The following is an 18,469-nucleotide window of genomic DNA, read 5'->3' on the forward strand; positions in this document are numbered from 1 at the left end:
GTAATAAGTAAAGTAGGGTAGGATTTGAATCCGACCCTAATTCTATTTGCAGGTTGAGATTTATATATACCTTACTCTACCTACAGGTTGAGAATATCTCAATTCTAATCATATTCGTTCTTAACTCGCGGGTAACTGATTCTATTCACGAGTTAAAAAAAAATGCAATATTATTATATAATTTGAAATTAAATTTTAAAGTAGTCCCTTAACTTATACTCATAATTACTCAAATTTTTTTCCGAAATTGTTTTCTGAGACTCATAGTAGTTCCTAAAATAATTTTCGTCCATCCTTACCCTTGGAGACCACTGAAATGACGTCGTTTTGTATTAAAAAAAAAATAGAAAATCCGAGCCTCCCCTTCCCTAACTCGAGCCCCTTCATCTTTCCCTTTCTCTCTGTTGCTGCTTGTCGTCGGCCTCCGTCACGGTGTCGCGCCGTGATGATTGGATTTTTGATGGGTTAGAATTTCACAAATGAATTCTCGTTGCAAGTATAGTTCCTAAACCAAGCAATAATCTTTTCATACAAAAAGTTGTTTGTCACTAAAACAAACCCCTAAATTTATAAACCGAAGTATTCAAACCTCGGGTCGTTCTCCCTAGGAATTACAATAAAGTGTCTTGTTATTGGTTGTGAGTTATTTTGGGATTTTTGGATAAGAAGCATGAAAAGTAAATGGCAATGAAAATAAACTAACAACTATAAAAGGCTCTTGGCAAGGTATGAAAATTAGAAGTCTTATCCTAGTTATCCTTCTCAATTGTGATGAGAATTGTTCATTGCTACCACTTAGTTAACCCTTACTAAATAAAGGAAAGTCAAGTGGATGAATTGACTTGAGCCACAAGTCCTAGCCAACTCCCAAGGAAAGACTAGCTTTAGTGCACTCCAAACCAATTAGCAATCTCTCCAATTATCAATCAACAAAGGAATTAGATAACTCAAGTGTCACTAATTACTCTACCTAGGCCAAGAGGAACAAAATCTATACTATATCTAGAAGAGGCATTTCAACAAACACATAAAAGGCAATAAAAGTAAACAACATAAATTGCAAGAATTAAAGAGAGATCTAACTACAAAGGCAAGAGATCAACAATAGAAAAGCAAAGAAGAACAATTATTATGAATTACCTCTTATTGAATTGAAAGAAAATGGAAGGAACAATAGTAGATCTACAACAAAGTATAAGAACAACATAAAAGAGATTACAACAAAAGAATAGAAGAAGAATGAATCTAACAACAAGGAATTGAGAAGTAGAAGTAGAAGAATGAATGAATGAAAACCTAGATCTAAGAACTAAGCCTAATCCTAATCCTAATCCTAGAGAGAAGTGAGAGCTTCTCTCTCTAGAAACTACTTCTATAACTAAACTATGACTAATGGTAACTAACTTGTGTTTTCCTCTTCATTCCTTGGGTTAAATAGCATCAGAAATGAGTTGGATTGGGCCCACAAGGCTTTAGAATTCGTTGGCCACGTTTTGCTTTAAGTGGGTCATGTGCCACCATTGGTGCGTCCACGTACCGTGCGCGTGCGCGCCCCTATGCGCGATGCAGCTATGGCAAATCTTATATCATTTCAAAGCCCCGGATGTTAGCTTTCTAACCCAACTGGAACCGCATCATTTGGACCTCGGTAGCTCAAGTTATGGTCGTTTAAGTGCGAAGAGGTCGGCTTGACAGCTTTCCAGTTCTTTCATTTCTTCATGAGTTCTCCAACTTTTCATGCTTTTTTTCTTCATTCCCTTGATCCAATCTTTGCCTCCTAAACCTTAAATCACTTAACAAACATATCAAGGCATCTAATGGAATCAAGGTGAATTAGATTTAGCTATTTTAAGACCTAAAAAGTATGTTTTCACTCTAAAGCACAATTAAAGGAGAATATACAAAACCATGCTATTTCATTGAATAAATGTGGGTAAAAGGTTATAAAATCCCCTAAAATCAATACAAGATAAACCCTACAAATGGGATTTATCACGCTGCACCGCACGGTGTCCCTTTCCCAACCTGTTCTTGTCACTGTTGTTGTCTACACTTGTGCTTATACTTGCACTCTGGAGAACCTTGCTATTCAAACCCTTTAAGCTTGTTATCGTCTTTTTTCATGAAGCAAGCCACGCCGTTGCTTGTAAATTTACATGTGGCCATATATGTCTGTCACACTCCTCCTTATTATTAGTAATCAAGATTTCCAATCATTCAATAAACTCATTGCATTCTTCATTATGTGACAGGTAGAAGAAATTCAGGTTCATGCTGACGAAGGTGAAAAAACCCAAATCCGTGGAGGCATTTATATCTTTCTTTCTCTCACTCTCTTTCTTTTTTTTTCTTGTTAATTATTGTATTTTGATTTGGTGAGAATGGAATCCATCCAAATCTTGATTTATCATTTTGAGGATGAACTTGATACTTGCGTCAACAAAACTTTTTACCGTTAGAATAGTTATTGCTTGTTTTATTCCTACTCTACTTATTGTTCTCTTTGTAGCAAAAAATGTATGTCAATGCAATTCATTTTATTATTATTCTTGAGTCTTGATATGCTATGACAAATTAAACTGAACATTCCCTTGAAAATTTTCATGTTTCTTTCCTTATTTTGTTTATGGTATGTGTTTTGGGAAGGACCTCAGGTTGGAGAAGGGGTGAGAAGAGGAAGGAGAAGGGTCTTAGATTGAGGAAGGAGAAGGAGAAGGAGAATGGGAAGGGAAAGGATATCTGGGAATGAGTTGGGGAAGGAGAAGGAGAGCGTGGAAGGGAAAGGGAAAAGAGGACTGAAAAATGGGAGCGTGTTTTTTTTATAATAAATATAAAATGACGTCATTTCAGTCATGTCCAATGAAAAGTATGGACAGAAATTATTTTAAGGACTACTTTAAGCTGGAGAGCACATTGTCTTTCTAACTTGAATTTCTTATTCTATTAGCCAATTACAGTTGAAAAACACAACAATGACATTTTACAAATATTTCTTCTAAATATCACTAATAAGTATCTTTGCTATTATTTGTAAATCTAATTTACGTGACACTTTTAAATATAACAATATATGTAAATTATTAAAAAAGATGTGTCTAAAATGAGTCTAAATAATTCGTGCATATTGCATGTGCTATGTAACGATCTAATTTTTAGTATGGTATATTCATATTGAAATAGCAAGTGTTACCAACTTAAAGTTACACTGATACTGTATTTAATAATATCAAGCCTGTAATCGGATTAACGGAACTTAATTTTTATGAAAAACTTTTCTTAAAGAAAATAAAATCACAACCAAAACAATACATACACAAACAAGATAGTAAACTATATATATATATATATATATATATATATATATATATATATATATATATATATATATATATAGCACACAAGAGATGAAAAGTTAGTTATTCCCTCACAATTATATACATATATACAACTCAAACATTTTCGAAGTTTGCTCATATAGAAAGCCCCTACTCTAACGTACAGACTAGCCTAACCTTCTAATCTTGTCTCTCGAGAACCAAAAGTGAGAGTCTAAAAGAAACACTAAAGTGGAGAGATGTCAAAAGAAGATGTTGATATCGCTACCTATTTCCTGTCAGAAGTCAAGTCCACGATCTCTATATCCATCTCAGGTTCCTCATCGACTTCAGAAGTCAGATCCAAAATCTCTATCTCCTCGATGTCGTCGTTGTCAGAAATAACGATGACCTCTGATGTACTCTAGGGACTATCATCACTACTGTCGCCTGTGAAAGCTGTACCACTAGAAAAAATATGCTCAATTACTGATGGCTGACCAGAAGCTACAACTGAAGTCCCGATAGACTCTATGGGAAAAGAGTCAGAGGAGTGAGTAGAAAGTGACTCTATAGACATGTCTAAATCCACTGGAGGAGACTCAAGGATGTAGTTATCGATGATAGGGCCAGGCTCAGGCACTACCTGACCATTCTGCTATGCTGGAACATAACATCTATGCATGAAGTCAAAATGATGGTGGATAGAATCGGGATGTACCCACGACAGCGAAAAAGCATACGGTGCATCAGGATCAAAGAAGGGTGAAGCTAGTGAGTGCTGAAAATGATGATCTCTAACTACGTACTTACACACTCAAGGCTCTGCGGCCACCACATAAAAGCTGTGAAGGAAAAAATCCTCATACACATAAGGCTACTTGAGCTCATAGAAAATGACACTCGTCTCTGGAGTGGGTAGGAAGATAGGGGGTAAGAACTGGGGAGTTCTTAGTAGGATTGGGGGAAACAAGTTAAGTTACTTTTTATAAGTCGGTCACGTGTCCCAGATCAATCAGACCACAACAAAGGAACATAAAACAAACAACAACAAGAGCAAACAGCACATGACATATAACCATAAGAATGCATTCAAAACACACAAGAGATATGCGCAAACAAGTATGATACATGTCTAGTCCTAGTGCAGGTAATGAGCTCATCTATCGGTTTTTGACCCACGCCCGACATTACATCCTTACGGATGTTGTCTCTCATTGCCATTGCTCGAGGTATAGTGCCCGATGCCCGCATGCTCTTGGGTTATAGCGCCTATTGTAACACCATAACTTTTAGCACCTCATGATCGTACTAAAAGTTCAGGCATTACCTACCTCAAACTCCTTTAATTTCATACTATATTTATTTAATATTGAGCCTTCACGAATATAAACTGAATTTTTACTTAAGAACTCGAAAAGCCTTTACTTTAAACCATTTAATCACACAATTATATATACATAATATTAAATACATAGACTTATATAATATTCCTTAAATCCAAGCAAAATATACAAATTCATACGATGCATGCCTATCCTATGACTGATGAGTCTCATCTGTCGGGTATATAGTCAAACACGACATGTCAGTTATATATTATATACTCATATAACTTATACATTTATATAAAAAAAATCATTTGTATTTTGTTTATAAACATGTACAAAATATGTTTTTACGTAAAATATAGGTACATATTTATATTTATATGTTTAAAATTTGCATATTTAAGTTTTATATTTATATATATTTGTTAAGTTTATGTCATGGTGTTCTTTTAGTAGAGCCTCCTATTATGGCAGACGATAAATTTGTTATGAAAATGCACTACAAAAAAAAGGGTTAAAATGGCGGTTTTTTAAGGTAATTGCAACGGTTATAACCGTCATTATTACCGAAAATAGTGCCCCCAAGAAACGCCGAAATTCTGGGCGCCATTCTGGTTATTACGGTGGTTTTCTGAAAATCGCCACAATTCACTGGGTTAAAACGGTGATTTTTGGATAGGTTAAAACGGCGGTTCAAACCACCGTTATTTCCAGGGTTAAAATGGCGGTTCTTTGATAGGTTAAAATGGCGGTTTGAACCGCCATTATTACCCTGATAGATTGACGTTTTGGTTGGTTAAAATGGCGGTTTAAACCGCCGTTATTTCCAAGGTTAAAATGGCGGTTTTTGGATAGGTTAAAACGGCGGTTTGAACCGCCGTTATTACCCTGACAGAGTGGAATTTTGGTTGGTTAAAATGGCATTTTTGAACCGCCATTTTTACCCTGACAATAGCGTTTTGGTTGGTTAAAATGACATTTTTGAACTGCCGTTTTACCCTGACTGACATTTTTTATTGTTTAAAAAAACAATTTTACCGTCATTTTTATCGTGTTAAATAAATAATTTTGTGATTAAAATTTCACAATAGCAAAAAATCATAATCCATAAATGAAATATTATATAACTCATAAACAAAATATTAATATAATATATAATTTTTTATTATTGAAAATCAAAAGTAATAACCCCTGTACAAAACCTTGTCTTACTAAACTTACTAAAATACAAGCATTGCAATAAACACTAATCAGTCAAATCTATCATCCAGTTCCCTAAACTATGTTAATATCTAATAATGTATTTAAACCATCTAATAAGTGCTGTTTTTACTACTTAGAATATGAATATACAAGACAAGTAACTTAGCTAAGTGTTGATGAATAAGATTTGGAGGCCAAAAGTTTCCTCCTTTTGTAATTAACTTTAAAACAAGCCTGCCTTGGTTTCTTAGTTTCTTGTGTGAGTTTCATCCCGGGAACTTGCTCCAACATCTTTGTTTCTTGCTCCAACACTCCAACTTCATTATCCAAACTCATTTCTTTACAAAGATTTGTAGGAACCTCTCCTGAAAGCTGGTTCTTATTGAAATGGTTGCATTAGATTACAAATGCAATTCAAAACAATTATTATAAGATGAAGAGAATACTGCTTCTTAAATCAGAATGATTTTATCCTTTATATTCAAAACAATTCAAATACCTTACTGATATTGTATGAAGCTGCAGTGGTGATAATTAATATAATGTTAAGGCCATATCATAAGGACTACTACAACATATGTTTCTTGTACGGAAGCCTTTGTGTAAATGAACAAAACAAAAACAATATAAGAAAACTTACCCTTACAGCCAAAGCTTTTATGACCTCTTTTGCTGCTTTGGACTTAGCATCTTCCTCCTTTGCTACAAACCAACTCTCCTCAATTTTCTGTTGGCACTCTTGTATCTTATGATTTTTGAGTTCACACTGTTCTTCAAGTCTCTTTAACTATCAAAAGAACATGCATAAGAGAACACATTAAATGCATAGTCAGATGTTTTTTAAATACGCAAGTGAACAACACTGGTTAATTTGCTACTCAGATATAGGAAAATCAGAATGAGAGGAATGAAATGAAGCAACCTAAAGGGCTAAATGTTGACTAGTTATCCTAACGAAAAATGCGAAAACAAATTTTACAAATTTGAATTATAGTTGAATGCTGGAGATACATACAAAAATATATTCATTTATAGAAATCTCAGCATGATAATTAACTATTTCTTTGTCACAAATGCAGCATGTAGAACATTGAAACAAAAGATACCTCAGCTCTCAGCCTCTGAACTTCTTCAATGAGCATCTTATCAGATTATATTTTATATCAATTATTTAGATTAAAGTTTATAATTTAGAATTTCTAATTAGAATTTAAGATTCAAAATTTTTAATTCATACATGATCCAAAAAGCATAGCCATATCCCAGGAGTCTTTATCATTGATATGCTGCATGTGAGCATGACCAAGATATGTCTATTTCCAAATTGTGGTGGACAAACTGCGAGTATCATCTCCAGTTGCCCTAAAAAGGTACCAGAAATAAATCAAGGCTAAGCAACACTTGACTCCAACACAGAATGACATTGAACATCAAGAATAACAAAATAAATAAATAAATAAATAGCTAAATACATAAGTAAGTACCTGTATGACAACCAATCACTCAAGTCCATGCACCTGAAAACCAAAGACCAAGACTCTTGCAAGTTTTCTTTAACCCATAGAAGCTGAAAGTTTAAAATGCTTTGGAAAATGAGTTCATAAAAGAGAGCATGATTCTTAAAACTATAGATGATGTAAGAATACATCATGTGAACCAACTGCATTGAGCAAAATGTAACCAGTTTAGTAGCTTGGATCGGTAAAGACTATGTAACATAATTTTTCGATAGATAAGCACACATTTAATTAACCCCATGCTCCAAGTTTCTTTTCATTAAAGAATAATTTGTATATGTATTCTACAAATCTGTTAGTCAGGTTATTGAGCTTAATCTAAAAAGATAAGACCCCGCCCCAGTTGCAGACATGGTTTTTAACATATCCAATGTTTATTTCCATCAATAGCCATTGCCATAAAGAGTATGAATTGCACTGCACTTAAAAACCTTTTTAACAAAATAGCATCTATGGAGAAAAATGCCTAAAAGAATAAAAGATAAATTAGCATAGCATATTATGTATGCTGACCAGTGACTAAAATAATGGGATTAGTTCAGATGGTACTTTTGGTGGCTGCATTTCAGGTGAAACAGCTCCACCGCAATACTGTAATAAAGGTGAGTTAGAGGAATTGATCCTTTCAGCTTGTTTTAAAGCTCTATGATCCATCCATACTATGACATTTCTTCTTGAATCATCAGTCAAAGAAACCAAAATAGGTGCACTATCGGCATCCACTGCAACTATTATATAGTTCATAAACAATCAGCTAGAGTCACTATATAAACAAATTAAATCTGTCATGCAAAGAGAAATGTTACATACCCAGAGAACAAGTAGTTGCAAATCCTATACTTCTTACTTTTGTTGGTGTAACTTTTGCTTGAGAGCAAGCTGCTTTTATAGCTGCCCAGATTTCAAGCCATATAGCTGTGGAGGATTGCTATTTAGCACAAAAAGATGAATCTACATTATAAAACATAAACATAAATTAGAAAAAAATTAAAGTGAAAAGCACCACATATATCTAACTCAAGGAACTAAAGTGGAAGCTTCAAAACCATCCTTCCCCATTCGTAAGATCAACAAAATACATAAGCAGGACAGTTTTTAAAATTCCAAATATTGCATACTGGCTTCATCCATCAATGTATAATGATAATAATTAATAAATGAAACCTAGGTATTTTTCATTGAAAATTAAAAATAAATATGATATTCATTAAGCACAAACAGAACATAGATCCATCAATACACTTCATTGATCAGAGACATTACTCTTTTGATCATCTAACTTAGTTGATCATTCACTGAAATTAAAAACAAGAAGGGAAACCCAAAAGGTTACACGATGATTATTGCAAACACGAAAACTGGATGAGCGATTTCAATTCTAACTAAAAATCACAAAAATAAAAATTTAAGAAGAAAATCTAGAATGAAAAATAAAAAAGGAAGTTGTAGAATAAAAATTGAGAAAAGAAAACCAGGAGTACCTGCAATTGCTTTGACCAAATCATCCTCGACTTCCCTAACTTTACCTTCAGCCTCTTCCAATTATATGTACATTTTACTACCTGATATTATTATATTAAGCATTCCCTTACTACATGCCTCTGAGTTGTCTTCTGTTCTATGAATGAGAGCCATGTATATTAACCAATGAATGAAGTATCAACAGGCCAGACAAAGTTATCATATGTCCTAAGTGTCCTTTCATAGACTACATCATCAAAAGCAAAAAGAAATAAGAATCAAGCTGTGTTACAACTTCATTGTACAATCCTAAAACTGCTATTACAATCTCAAAAATACCTTGGTTACCACTTTGAGTTGCAATATGAAATTACCCTATTTTTTCTTGGAAAATAAAGTGGTAGAGAATAAGATTTTCAGGAGAGAAGGAGAAGAAGAATAATAATAGTAAGGAATGAACTAAAATAGTGCACAAGGAACTGATCCACCCTTTCTCCCTTGTTGTTATTATATTATTTATAGCAAGCATGCAAAAAATTAAAGGTGAAATTGAAGTGAAGAAAGAGAAAATAAAGAAATGAAGTAGATTTCCATGGAGGTAAGTACCTGCATATTGTTGTATCTGTTAAAGGTTTTGCAGCAAAGAGGGCAAAAAAACTGGGTAGGACCAATCAGAATCTGAGATGGGGTTGGGATCCAGTACTGTCCCTTGGGATCCAGAATCTGTGGAATATTAGAATACAAAAATCAAGAACCTTTTATTTATAACACACAAATAAAGTAATAAAGCAATAGTTGCTTCAAAGGAGGGTGATGATCTGGATTTATTATCTTCCAAGCTCACTACCAAACATGTCCTGCTCTAAGAACAAAATCAAATTTATACTACTCCCTGGAACCTATAGTTCAATCAATTTTTCCTATCTATATCTCCATTCAAATAACCAAAAAAGTTTAGCCCTTTTTTTTATACCATTTTCACAAAACAAAGCTATCCACTAATTCAACATCTTAATCTTATGAACATAAACAAGCACTAGACCCATGTTAACTCTAACACATGCATTTTGGTGCAACTTAACACAAGAAAGAAGAATAAGAAAAAAAAATAAGCATGGACAATGAAATGAAACAATAGGAGGAAGAATAACAAAAATTGATGCTAGAATCATCCAAGTAAAAGATCCATCAGATATCAATGTTTATAAGATAGTTATTGTTTCATTTGCTTTTCATCCTTTTCACAATGCAGATCAGTATATGAGTGTATTAGTGGTTTTATTTAGCATACTCAATTAATTAATGCATTCAATTTATGAATTGAGACTTCTCAATCAGTTTGATCTATAATCTAATCCTCCAAATTTTCTACATTAAAACCAGCTATTTCTTTTGAATGACATCTATAACTCTAACATATTTGAACAAACACTAGAATAAATTCTCAATACTTACTAGAATAAGCTAATTAGCTAAATATACTAGAGAAAATCATTTCTACATTAGCTCAAAAATTAGTTAAACAGTATCATTCTTTTCTGTTTTCATTGTAGCACTCAAAAGAGCAATGTTGATATAATCAATAAAAATAAGTCTCCTAATAGTTACAACTCAATAAACGTAGTGAAAAGTTGAAAAACTTATGTGATAGACCAATTCCAACCAAGAGACCCTCACTCTTCATCAATCCTACAATCTTCTAGTAAATCCTTGCATTGCTCTCTGCAAATCAAGTTCTCAATTGGTTCAATTCATTAGAAAAAGAAAAAAAGATATTGAATTTAGTTATGTGTCACACCTTGAAAGATTCATTGTCTGTTCTGAAGCTTATTCCTAAAACATACTTCAACCACACAGAAAATCCTCTATATACAACTAAAAAATGATAAATTAAATTAAATTAAATTAAACATTATAAAAGTAGTAGGAAAGCAAGGACGAGGAGGTGATGGCAACCAGACCAAGGACGTGAACCACGTATGTGAAAGGAATGGCGGTTACGCCCGACGCCATCGAAACACTTAACTGTCTCTATGCGACTCAACAACCATTTTGCCTTCTGGTTAGATCTTCCCACATCTGCACAGAAGCCATTTTTCATAATTTAAATATAACTAGAAAGTAATGCACCGACAGATATTTTGAGACAGATGCAGTGTATTCCATCCATACATTTAAAGTATGCCAGGAACTAAGGTGTTCAAAGTATCCTTCTCAGCTTCATACTCACACACCAAAGAATCAAAACCCTAACACCTTGCCGCGAAATTAAAACTTGACTAGTTGATTTTCATAGTATGACGGAGCATAGTTGTAAATTTAGCCAAAAAAAAAAAAATAGAGCACTTACCGCAATTCCGTGCATTTGCCGGAGCCAGCACTGCCTCCATGATTTCGTTGGAGCTGCATTTGCGTCGAGGTGGTTGCGATGGTTCTCTCTTCATCAACGTGAGGTAAAATTTCACCACCTCTAGCACCCTCGTCAACAAGAACAACAACGCAGAAGATCAATCAAAGTAAAAATACACAATAAGAAAAAAGAACAAGCATTCTTTGTTTCTTTCTACTAGAGCATGAACTAGATCTAAAAGTATGAAGAGGAAAGAAAAATCAAAAGACGATAAAGGCAAGGATATGAGTTGCGACGAGGGGATGAGCGGCAGCAAGAAGATGAATGACAGCGGCAAGGGATTAGGGTTCATCATTCGCTTTTCTATTGAGAAATCACACTAAGTTAAAACACATCTAAGTTAAAAAGACGAAAGAAAAATCACAAATATTCTGGCACCAGCAAAAACCGCCGAAATTAGCGAAAAAAATGGCGTTTTTATGAAACCGCCGGAAAATTAATGCCATTTTAATTTTATTTTTTTGTAGCGATGGAATTTAGTTCTCGGAAAGCTGTGATTGCAGCAATAAAAGATTGTGCTATCTGTAGAGGTGTAGACTATCGGGTGTATGAGTTGGAACCCCAAATACTCTATGCTAAATGTACACAGTACAACACTTGTTGTGATTGGCTGATTAGGGTTAGCATGATTCAAAAGAAGTATTGTTGAGTAATAAGGAGATATAATGGTAGTCACACTTGCACTACAACCACTATTTCTCAAGACCATTCCAAGCTAAATTCCATCACAATTGTAGAAGCAAATAAACCATTGGTAGAGACTTATCCATCCATAAAGGTGAAATCTGTCATTGCTGAAGTTCAGTCAAAGTTTAATTACAACATCAGTTATCGCAAAGCATGGTTGACAAAACAAAAGTCAGTAAAGAGGTAAAAGCATGGTTGACAAAACAAAATATTACCATAAATATTTCTTTTAACACTTATAAAATGTTACAATAGATCTTTAGTAATATTTTTTTAGTTCTATTATACTATTTTTTATTTTATATTATACACAATATAAATATACTAAAATTAATTACTACAACATGAAATATTTCATTAAATACACAAATTCACAAAATGAAATTTTTATAGCTTCTTTAATCAATAATTATTGTACAAGTTTGTCTCTTTTATTAAATTCACAAATTCAGAAATTCATCTCAATATTACAAGCACACCACTTTCTTCTTTTTTGATCTTTTCTTATGTTGGTCATGCTTCATTTTCTCCAATTTCAAGTCAAGAACCTCTTGAGTAAGAGAAGAACAAAAAGCCTGCAAAAAATAACTATTTTAAGGCACCAATACCAATATTTCTACAATAAATCTCAATATGATTATTATAAAGCATGAATTATAAATGCTATTTTAAATTCTTCAATTTTAGGTATAAATATACCTACTTCTTTTTAGGCGAAAGAATCACATTCTTCTCCCTTGTTTGAGATAATGACTTAGTATGAGATTTAGAAACACCTTCTGTTATATTAGATGATTTACTTGGAACCTAAAATATAAGAAAAATAAAATATTATTAGACCACCCATAATATTATTAAACCACCCATAATAAGAAAGGGAAAGAAAAAATAAAGGACACTCAAAAGTGCATGCAAGACTCTGTTTGTTTTATGGCTTCATTTTTTTAATATTCAATTCACATATTAATTTGTTAAGAAGTTTTATCGTTATAGTTGTTGGTTATTAAATAAAATAGAAAATAATAATATTGATTCAAATTGCATGTGTTTGTAAAGTGAAGATAAAAAATAAAGGAATTAAAAACAAGAGATATATTAAATCAGAATCAAAATATAATGAACAAACACATTAGGAATGTAAAGGTTTAAAAAATCTTAAAACATGTCCAAAGGCGTGCATCAGCCTACTATGAAAAATTGAAAATTTACAAACAAGTTAAAAATTATTGAACAAAATAAAATAATAAAAAAATACTAGTTGCCAATATTTTAGTAAGAAAAGAAGTAGTTAATATTTATTTAAATATAAAACAGATATAATATAGCTTGAGTACTGCTATACAAATACTTTGAGGGTAGCTTAAATCTAAAATAGAAAATTATAGACTTAGATATCATTCTTTGAATTTGGAATGAATGCAAATGATACGATTAGTCTATACACGCTAAGATTGGTTCATTGTAGATTAAATGATTGAATACATTTAACACTATGAAAAGTAAATTTTATAAATTATTATTAAGAAAAAATGCAAAAAATGATATAAATACCTCTTTTTCAGCAGTAAAAACTTCATGATTTGCTGTTGCCGTAGCTTCTACTTCCTTCGTATTTAAAGTAGTTGACAGAAAAGAGAGATTTGAAATTTCTACTCCTGGGAGATTTTTCTGTAGTTGATTCAAAAACACATTAAATCCACACAACATCTGTGACTTCATGTCCTCCACTCTTTCTTGAAGTTTTATTTCCATCTCCTCTTGCATCTTTTGTTGTATATTCTGAATTTCTGTTTGAGCATTTTCTTTAACTTCTTCAATTAACCTCTCCGTCTCAACTTGAGATCTAAATCCCCACAAATCTGAAGCTATAATACCTCTACCATAAGTACGGACACGACCGGGTTGATCTTTTCCTAATACTTGGAAAAGTATATCATCTTGATTTGTGCTTTCTAATTTTTCAAGATGTGAAACTATGGCATCCTCAAACTCAGACTAAAATCCAAAATTCAAACTACATTAATCTATGACAAAAAATCTACATCACAAAAAATATATATTAAAAGAAATACATATCTTACAAAAATTTTGCTTGTTCCCTCACTCATTGGTTTTTCATCTCTTGGCTTGTGTGTTAAAAAGAACATGTTCACCCGAGATGGTTCTCTTCTATCAGGATTTTTCATTGCCTATTAAGAAAAAGCACAATCAACTAAAAAAAATAAATATAAATAAGACAAATGTGAACAGATTAATTCTACCTCCTCCTCACGTATTTCAGCAAATATTTTTGATTCTGTTGTATGCTGACTTGTATTCTTTGCTCTACTAACTTTATTCTTCTTGCTTTGTTCCTTTAAAATCATAAAAACATAATTGAATAATTAAGCCTAAAAATACACAAACAAGCAAAATTAGATAGTATAACTAATTATACTGTCATGGAAATTACATGCTAAGAATTAATATACCTTAATCATATCTAGGTTCCAAAATTGAACAAGAATCTTCCAATGTTCAAGTGGAACAGTACGAGGACAATTCTCTATATTGTAAACTAGTGGCATATTTTTTTTAAAATATTGATTTTTTAACCGACTTTTATATGTCCTCTAAGATGAACCTAAGGTTTTGAAAACCTACCCTTTAGCTCTTTCTCCAATGTCAAACTTTTCCTGCACCATGATGTAGTAAAACTTAGTTTTTAAGATCAATAAAGAAAAAAAAACACCTAAGTTAAAAGAGGTAAAAGTGTAATACAATGGTAGCTTCCCACAAATCTTTCCAATTATCTTTAAGTCCATGCCAATTTGTGTATGTCAATGGAGCAAGATGTGCATTTCTAACCAAAGTCTCTAAATAACTGCTTAACTTGGCTCGATTGTAACCAATTGGTTAACCATATTTATTTAATCTTATTGGCAGCCAATCCTCATAGCTTAAACCATGAGTTTTAAGGCATTTTGTTGGACCTCTTTTTCTTTTGGTTGCTGGTCCTGTTATGGAAATAAAGAAATAAAAGACAATAATGCAAAAAATAATATACATTGATTATAAGTATTAAACTAAACATAAAATATAATTACTTACTATCATCATCATTAGTTTGGGGTGATGCTAAAACTGGTCCTGTTATCAAGTATTAAAAGCAAAAGTCATTTGAAAGGAAATAGATTAACTGTGACAAAAGTTAAAAATTTATCTCAATTTCCTAACTTGTTTGTTTGTGTTTTTTTTCTTTTTTAAAAAACGAATTGGGCAATAGTATTAAGGTATTATCAAATTCAAGAATAAAATACACATTCACAAGCCTTTATTGAATAAAATGGGATAGATGTGAGTGTGCTTAAGTATTTTTTCTGAGTAAAAGTTCCAACCTTTATTCCCTAACACTTCCTAGTATTTATAGGTGTTTTATATAATGGACAATTAAGTTACAATTAATTACAATTAAATAAAATTACATATTTAAAATACAATCCCTCTTGGTAATCGTTTCCGCTGCGTGATTGTAGATATTCCCCATAATGTTTTCTCCGTGTGATAGAATCCACTAATCTTTCCACTTCCATAATTATTCGATCAGCTCTTTGAAGGCATTACTCAATTTCTCGAATTGAGTCTCCTACTCGATTTACCTTACTCGATCAACAAAATAATCGAAATCCAAATTAGCATCGATTACTTCCAACTTCATACTCATGCGCGTGTCTTCTCGAAAAACCACACTCGACTTATTTCAATCCAACTCACTCTTATCGAAAATATCAACAGATATAAACACACATTTAAAAGTTTCCAAACCATAATAAATATTTAACAAAATTTAATACTAGAAGAACATCTACATAAAATTTCACTAAACCAACGTCCAAAAGTAAAATATTTATATTATAACATACATTATTTGACACTAAAAGTTTGAATTCACCAAAGTACTTGCCAAAGAAAACAAGAACATGAAATTACAGAAATATTTAATAATAAAAAAATTAGTCAAAAATAATAAAACTTGTTTTATTTAGCATTTATTAATTATCGCCGTAATTTACAAGCGGAGTTATCTCATTAGATGTTATGGAAAACCGAAATCAGAGCTATAAAACAATATAAACAACCATTTTTAGTATCTAGCAATGCAAATCCTTGCTTATTATGCTAAGAAATCTAGAAGCTCCGCTAATTCAGCAGTATCGATCTCAAAATCTAACAACTCATGATCAGATTGTAATTCATTTTTACTAATTGGTTCCTGCACAAACCTTTTCAAACTCTCCCTTACTTTAGTCGCACCCAATTGAAGCAAAGATTGTGGAATCTGCCAAAATTCCACTTACAATTAGTTAAGTAGTATAAGAGAAAATTAAATTAGAAGGTATTAAAAGAGTTTTAAGTTATTCAAGGAATATGAATTGCTCAACTTATAATATACATCAAGAACATCAAGTTGATGAGGAGTTTAAATTGTTTGGCAACAACAAATTAGTGATATTATATTTTAAGAATTTTTATATATTATGCGTATGATTAAAGGTTACAAAACTGAATGTTTCGTCTGGGATTAAAAAATAAAATTTTCAAACATTTGTTCTTTAAAAATTCTTAACCAATATCTACCCCCTTAACTAGTAAGATTTAATTTCTGATTTATTAGAAGCACTTATGTTAAAATCTAATTAATTCAAAAGAGTCAAAATATACAAATAAACCCAAAATAATTCTATAGTTTGTATAAATGTATGTAAGTATACCTCTGCATGAACAACATGGTGCATGGAATTTCCGATGAGCGAAGAATTGGCACTCTTAACATCGATGTTTTCTTCATTCAGAATATGAATGATTTTATAGAATATGAACTGGGAATCTAATCCACATGTCATTACAATTTGAAGACATGAACCCATTTCATGAACCTCTAGTTGCGGCGGTTTGGGGCGATTACCATCGTCGCAAGCGCCACGTGTCCTCTTTCTTCCCATTCTCAATAGTAAGCTATTTTTCTTCTCCTTAGACATTTTTACCTTCTCCTCTAAGCTCTTGATGTAATTTAAGGCCTTGTCCACTTGATCAAGCAATAGCAGTGCTTCCTTTTACATTATTTATTTTATAATGATTATAAATAAAAGAAAGAGTACGTAACCACTTTTAAGTGGTTAATATTAGGAAAATGATAATTTTATTTTATTTTTAATAATGTCACTTTAAATATGATTCTTTTATTGTATTTTTTTATAAATTAAAAAAATATCATTATCAAAATAAGAATGACAATATATATTTTTTACTTAAAAACATTACAAATCAAATTTTAATTAGTGAATACTAACAAATTTTAAAGATTTAGTATTTATAATTTAGGATGTAGATTTAAATATTTATAATTTAGAGTCTAAAATTTAAGATAAATAAAATTATTTAAAAAAATAGGCTAATATTAGATAAAAGAATTGATTATTTAGCATTACTCCCCTCAATAATAAACCAATTTTGTTCTCTTTATATATAAAATAACTTTTTAACTTATCTTTTAAAAAAATTAGGATATAAGTTAAAACTTAACATTTAACATTTAGAATTTAGAATTTAGAATTTAAAATTTAAAATTTTTAAAATATAAAAGTAAAAAAATTGCTAATATTGACTAAAAAAATTAACTGTACAATCTAATTGTAAATAAAAATGAGTAGTTAGAACAATAAATGGAACATTTATAGAGAGATAGAGAAACCTTGGGCCTAGTGGGGTTGGGGTCGTTAGGGAGAAGAGAGTTGAGTGTGGAGTAGAGCATCTTCATGTGCTTCCTTCTGTTTCTCTCAATGAACCTTCTCTCAATCTTCTCCTTGTTTGTTGAAGATGGAGAAGCTTCACTTCTACTTTCCAATTCATCCATTGAATTGAGGGCTGTTTATTTGTTTAGGGATCTATAACAATGGTTTTCACCACTTTGCAACAACTCAACTACAGAACTGGGTACGGGCACGTAGATATATATAGGAAATTTTTGGCTGAATATGATTGTCACTATGAACAGTATAGACAGTGGGAACATTAGGTCAATTAATGAAAATTGTTTTTAAGATAAATATTAAATAAGAGATAATATTTTTTATTAATATTAATTAATACTTAGTTATTATTTTATTTTTATACTACTATAGAATTTAGAGTTTAAATTTTACAGTTTAAAATTTAGTATTTAACAGGTTAGAGTATTGACAAAATATTAACCAAAATAATAAATTTTGTTAATATGTAGTATTTGTTTATATTTTAATTAAATATGTACTATATCTCTTGAAATTAGGGTAAAGGTTTTGAATATACTAAAACATTATATAAGTTCAAGCTTTTTCCTGCAGACAAAAGGACATTGTGGGCCGACTTTGTGATTCCCAACTACCTAGTATCATATCTAGAAAACTTGTCATGATTTTAATAGATTAATCAGGCGTGCGTTTTAGTTGGATAGAAAGTTCAATACTCTTTAAAATAATAATAATAAGAGTAAATACTAAATAATATATAAGTTATAGAATTTAATTT

General features: G+C 31.6%; 2 protein-coding genes and 1 long non-coding RNA gene across 5 annotated transcripts; all 3 read right to left on the reverse strand.

The window, feature by feature from the left end:
• Positions 1-5,841: 5,841 nt before the first annotated feature.
• Positions 5,842-7,417, reverse strand: LOC140182551 (uncharacterized). Its single transcript, XR_011878348.1, has 3 exons — positions 7,333-7,417; positions 7,086-7,210; positions 5,842-6,635 (listed from the first exon to the last, which is right to left on the reverse strand). It is a non-coding gene; the product is annotated as an uncharacterized lncRNA (long non-coding RNA).
• A 4,876-nt stretch (positions 7,418-12,293) lies between these two features.
• On the reverse strand, positions 12,294-17,908 carry LOC112789812 (uncharacterized). 3 transcript variants are annotated; one of them, XM_072232559.1, is made up of 11 exons: positions 17,655-17,908; positions 16,675-17,013; positions 16,186-16,241; positions 15,014-15,561; positions 14,684-14,919; positions 14,395-14,598; positions 14,185-14,277; positions 14,005-14,112; positions 13,475-13,918; positions 12,627-12,730; positions 12,294-12,498 (listed from the first exon to the last, which is right to left on the reverse strand). In XM_072232559.1, exons 6-11 carry the CDS (start codon positions 14,488-14,490, stop codon positions 12,459-12,461), a joined length of 885 nt encoding a protein of 294 aa, XP_072088660.1. In that variant the 5' UTR covers positions 14,491-14,598; positions 14,684-14,919; positions 15,014-15,561; positions 16,186-16,241; positions 16,675-17,013; positions 17,655-17,908; the 3' UTR covers positions 12,294-12,458. The 3 variants fall into 3 exon arrangements, with proteins under 3 accessions (XP_072088660.1, XP_072088661.1, XP_072088662.1); XM_072232560.1 differs by having other exon boundaries at positions 15,014-15,052; positions 17,655-17,899; XM_072232561.1 differs by lacking the exon at positions 14,684-14,919 and having other exon boundaries at positions 15,014-15,052; positions 17,655-17,896.
• On the reverse strand, positions 16,077-16,941 carry LOC114924007 (uncharacterized). Its single transcript, XM_072231669.1, has 2 exons — positions 16,675-16,941; positions 16,077-16,241 (listed from the first exon to the last, which is right to left on the reverse strand). Exons 1-2 carry the CDS (start codon positions 16,939-16,941, stop codon positions 16,077-16,079), a joined length of 432 nt encoding a protein of 143 aa, XP_072087770.1.
• Positions 17,909-18,469: the final 561 nt, after the last annotated feature.

This window comes from Arachis hypogaea, chromosome 3 (assembly GCF_003086295.3).
Source record: "Arachis hypogaea cultivar Tifrunner chromosome 3, arahy.Tifrunner.gnm2.J5K5, whole genome shotgun sequence".
NCBI classification, from domain to species: Eukaryota; Viridiplantae; Streptophyta; class Magnoliopsida; order Fabales; family Fabaceae; genus Arachis; species Arachis hypogaea.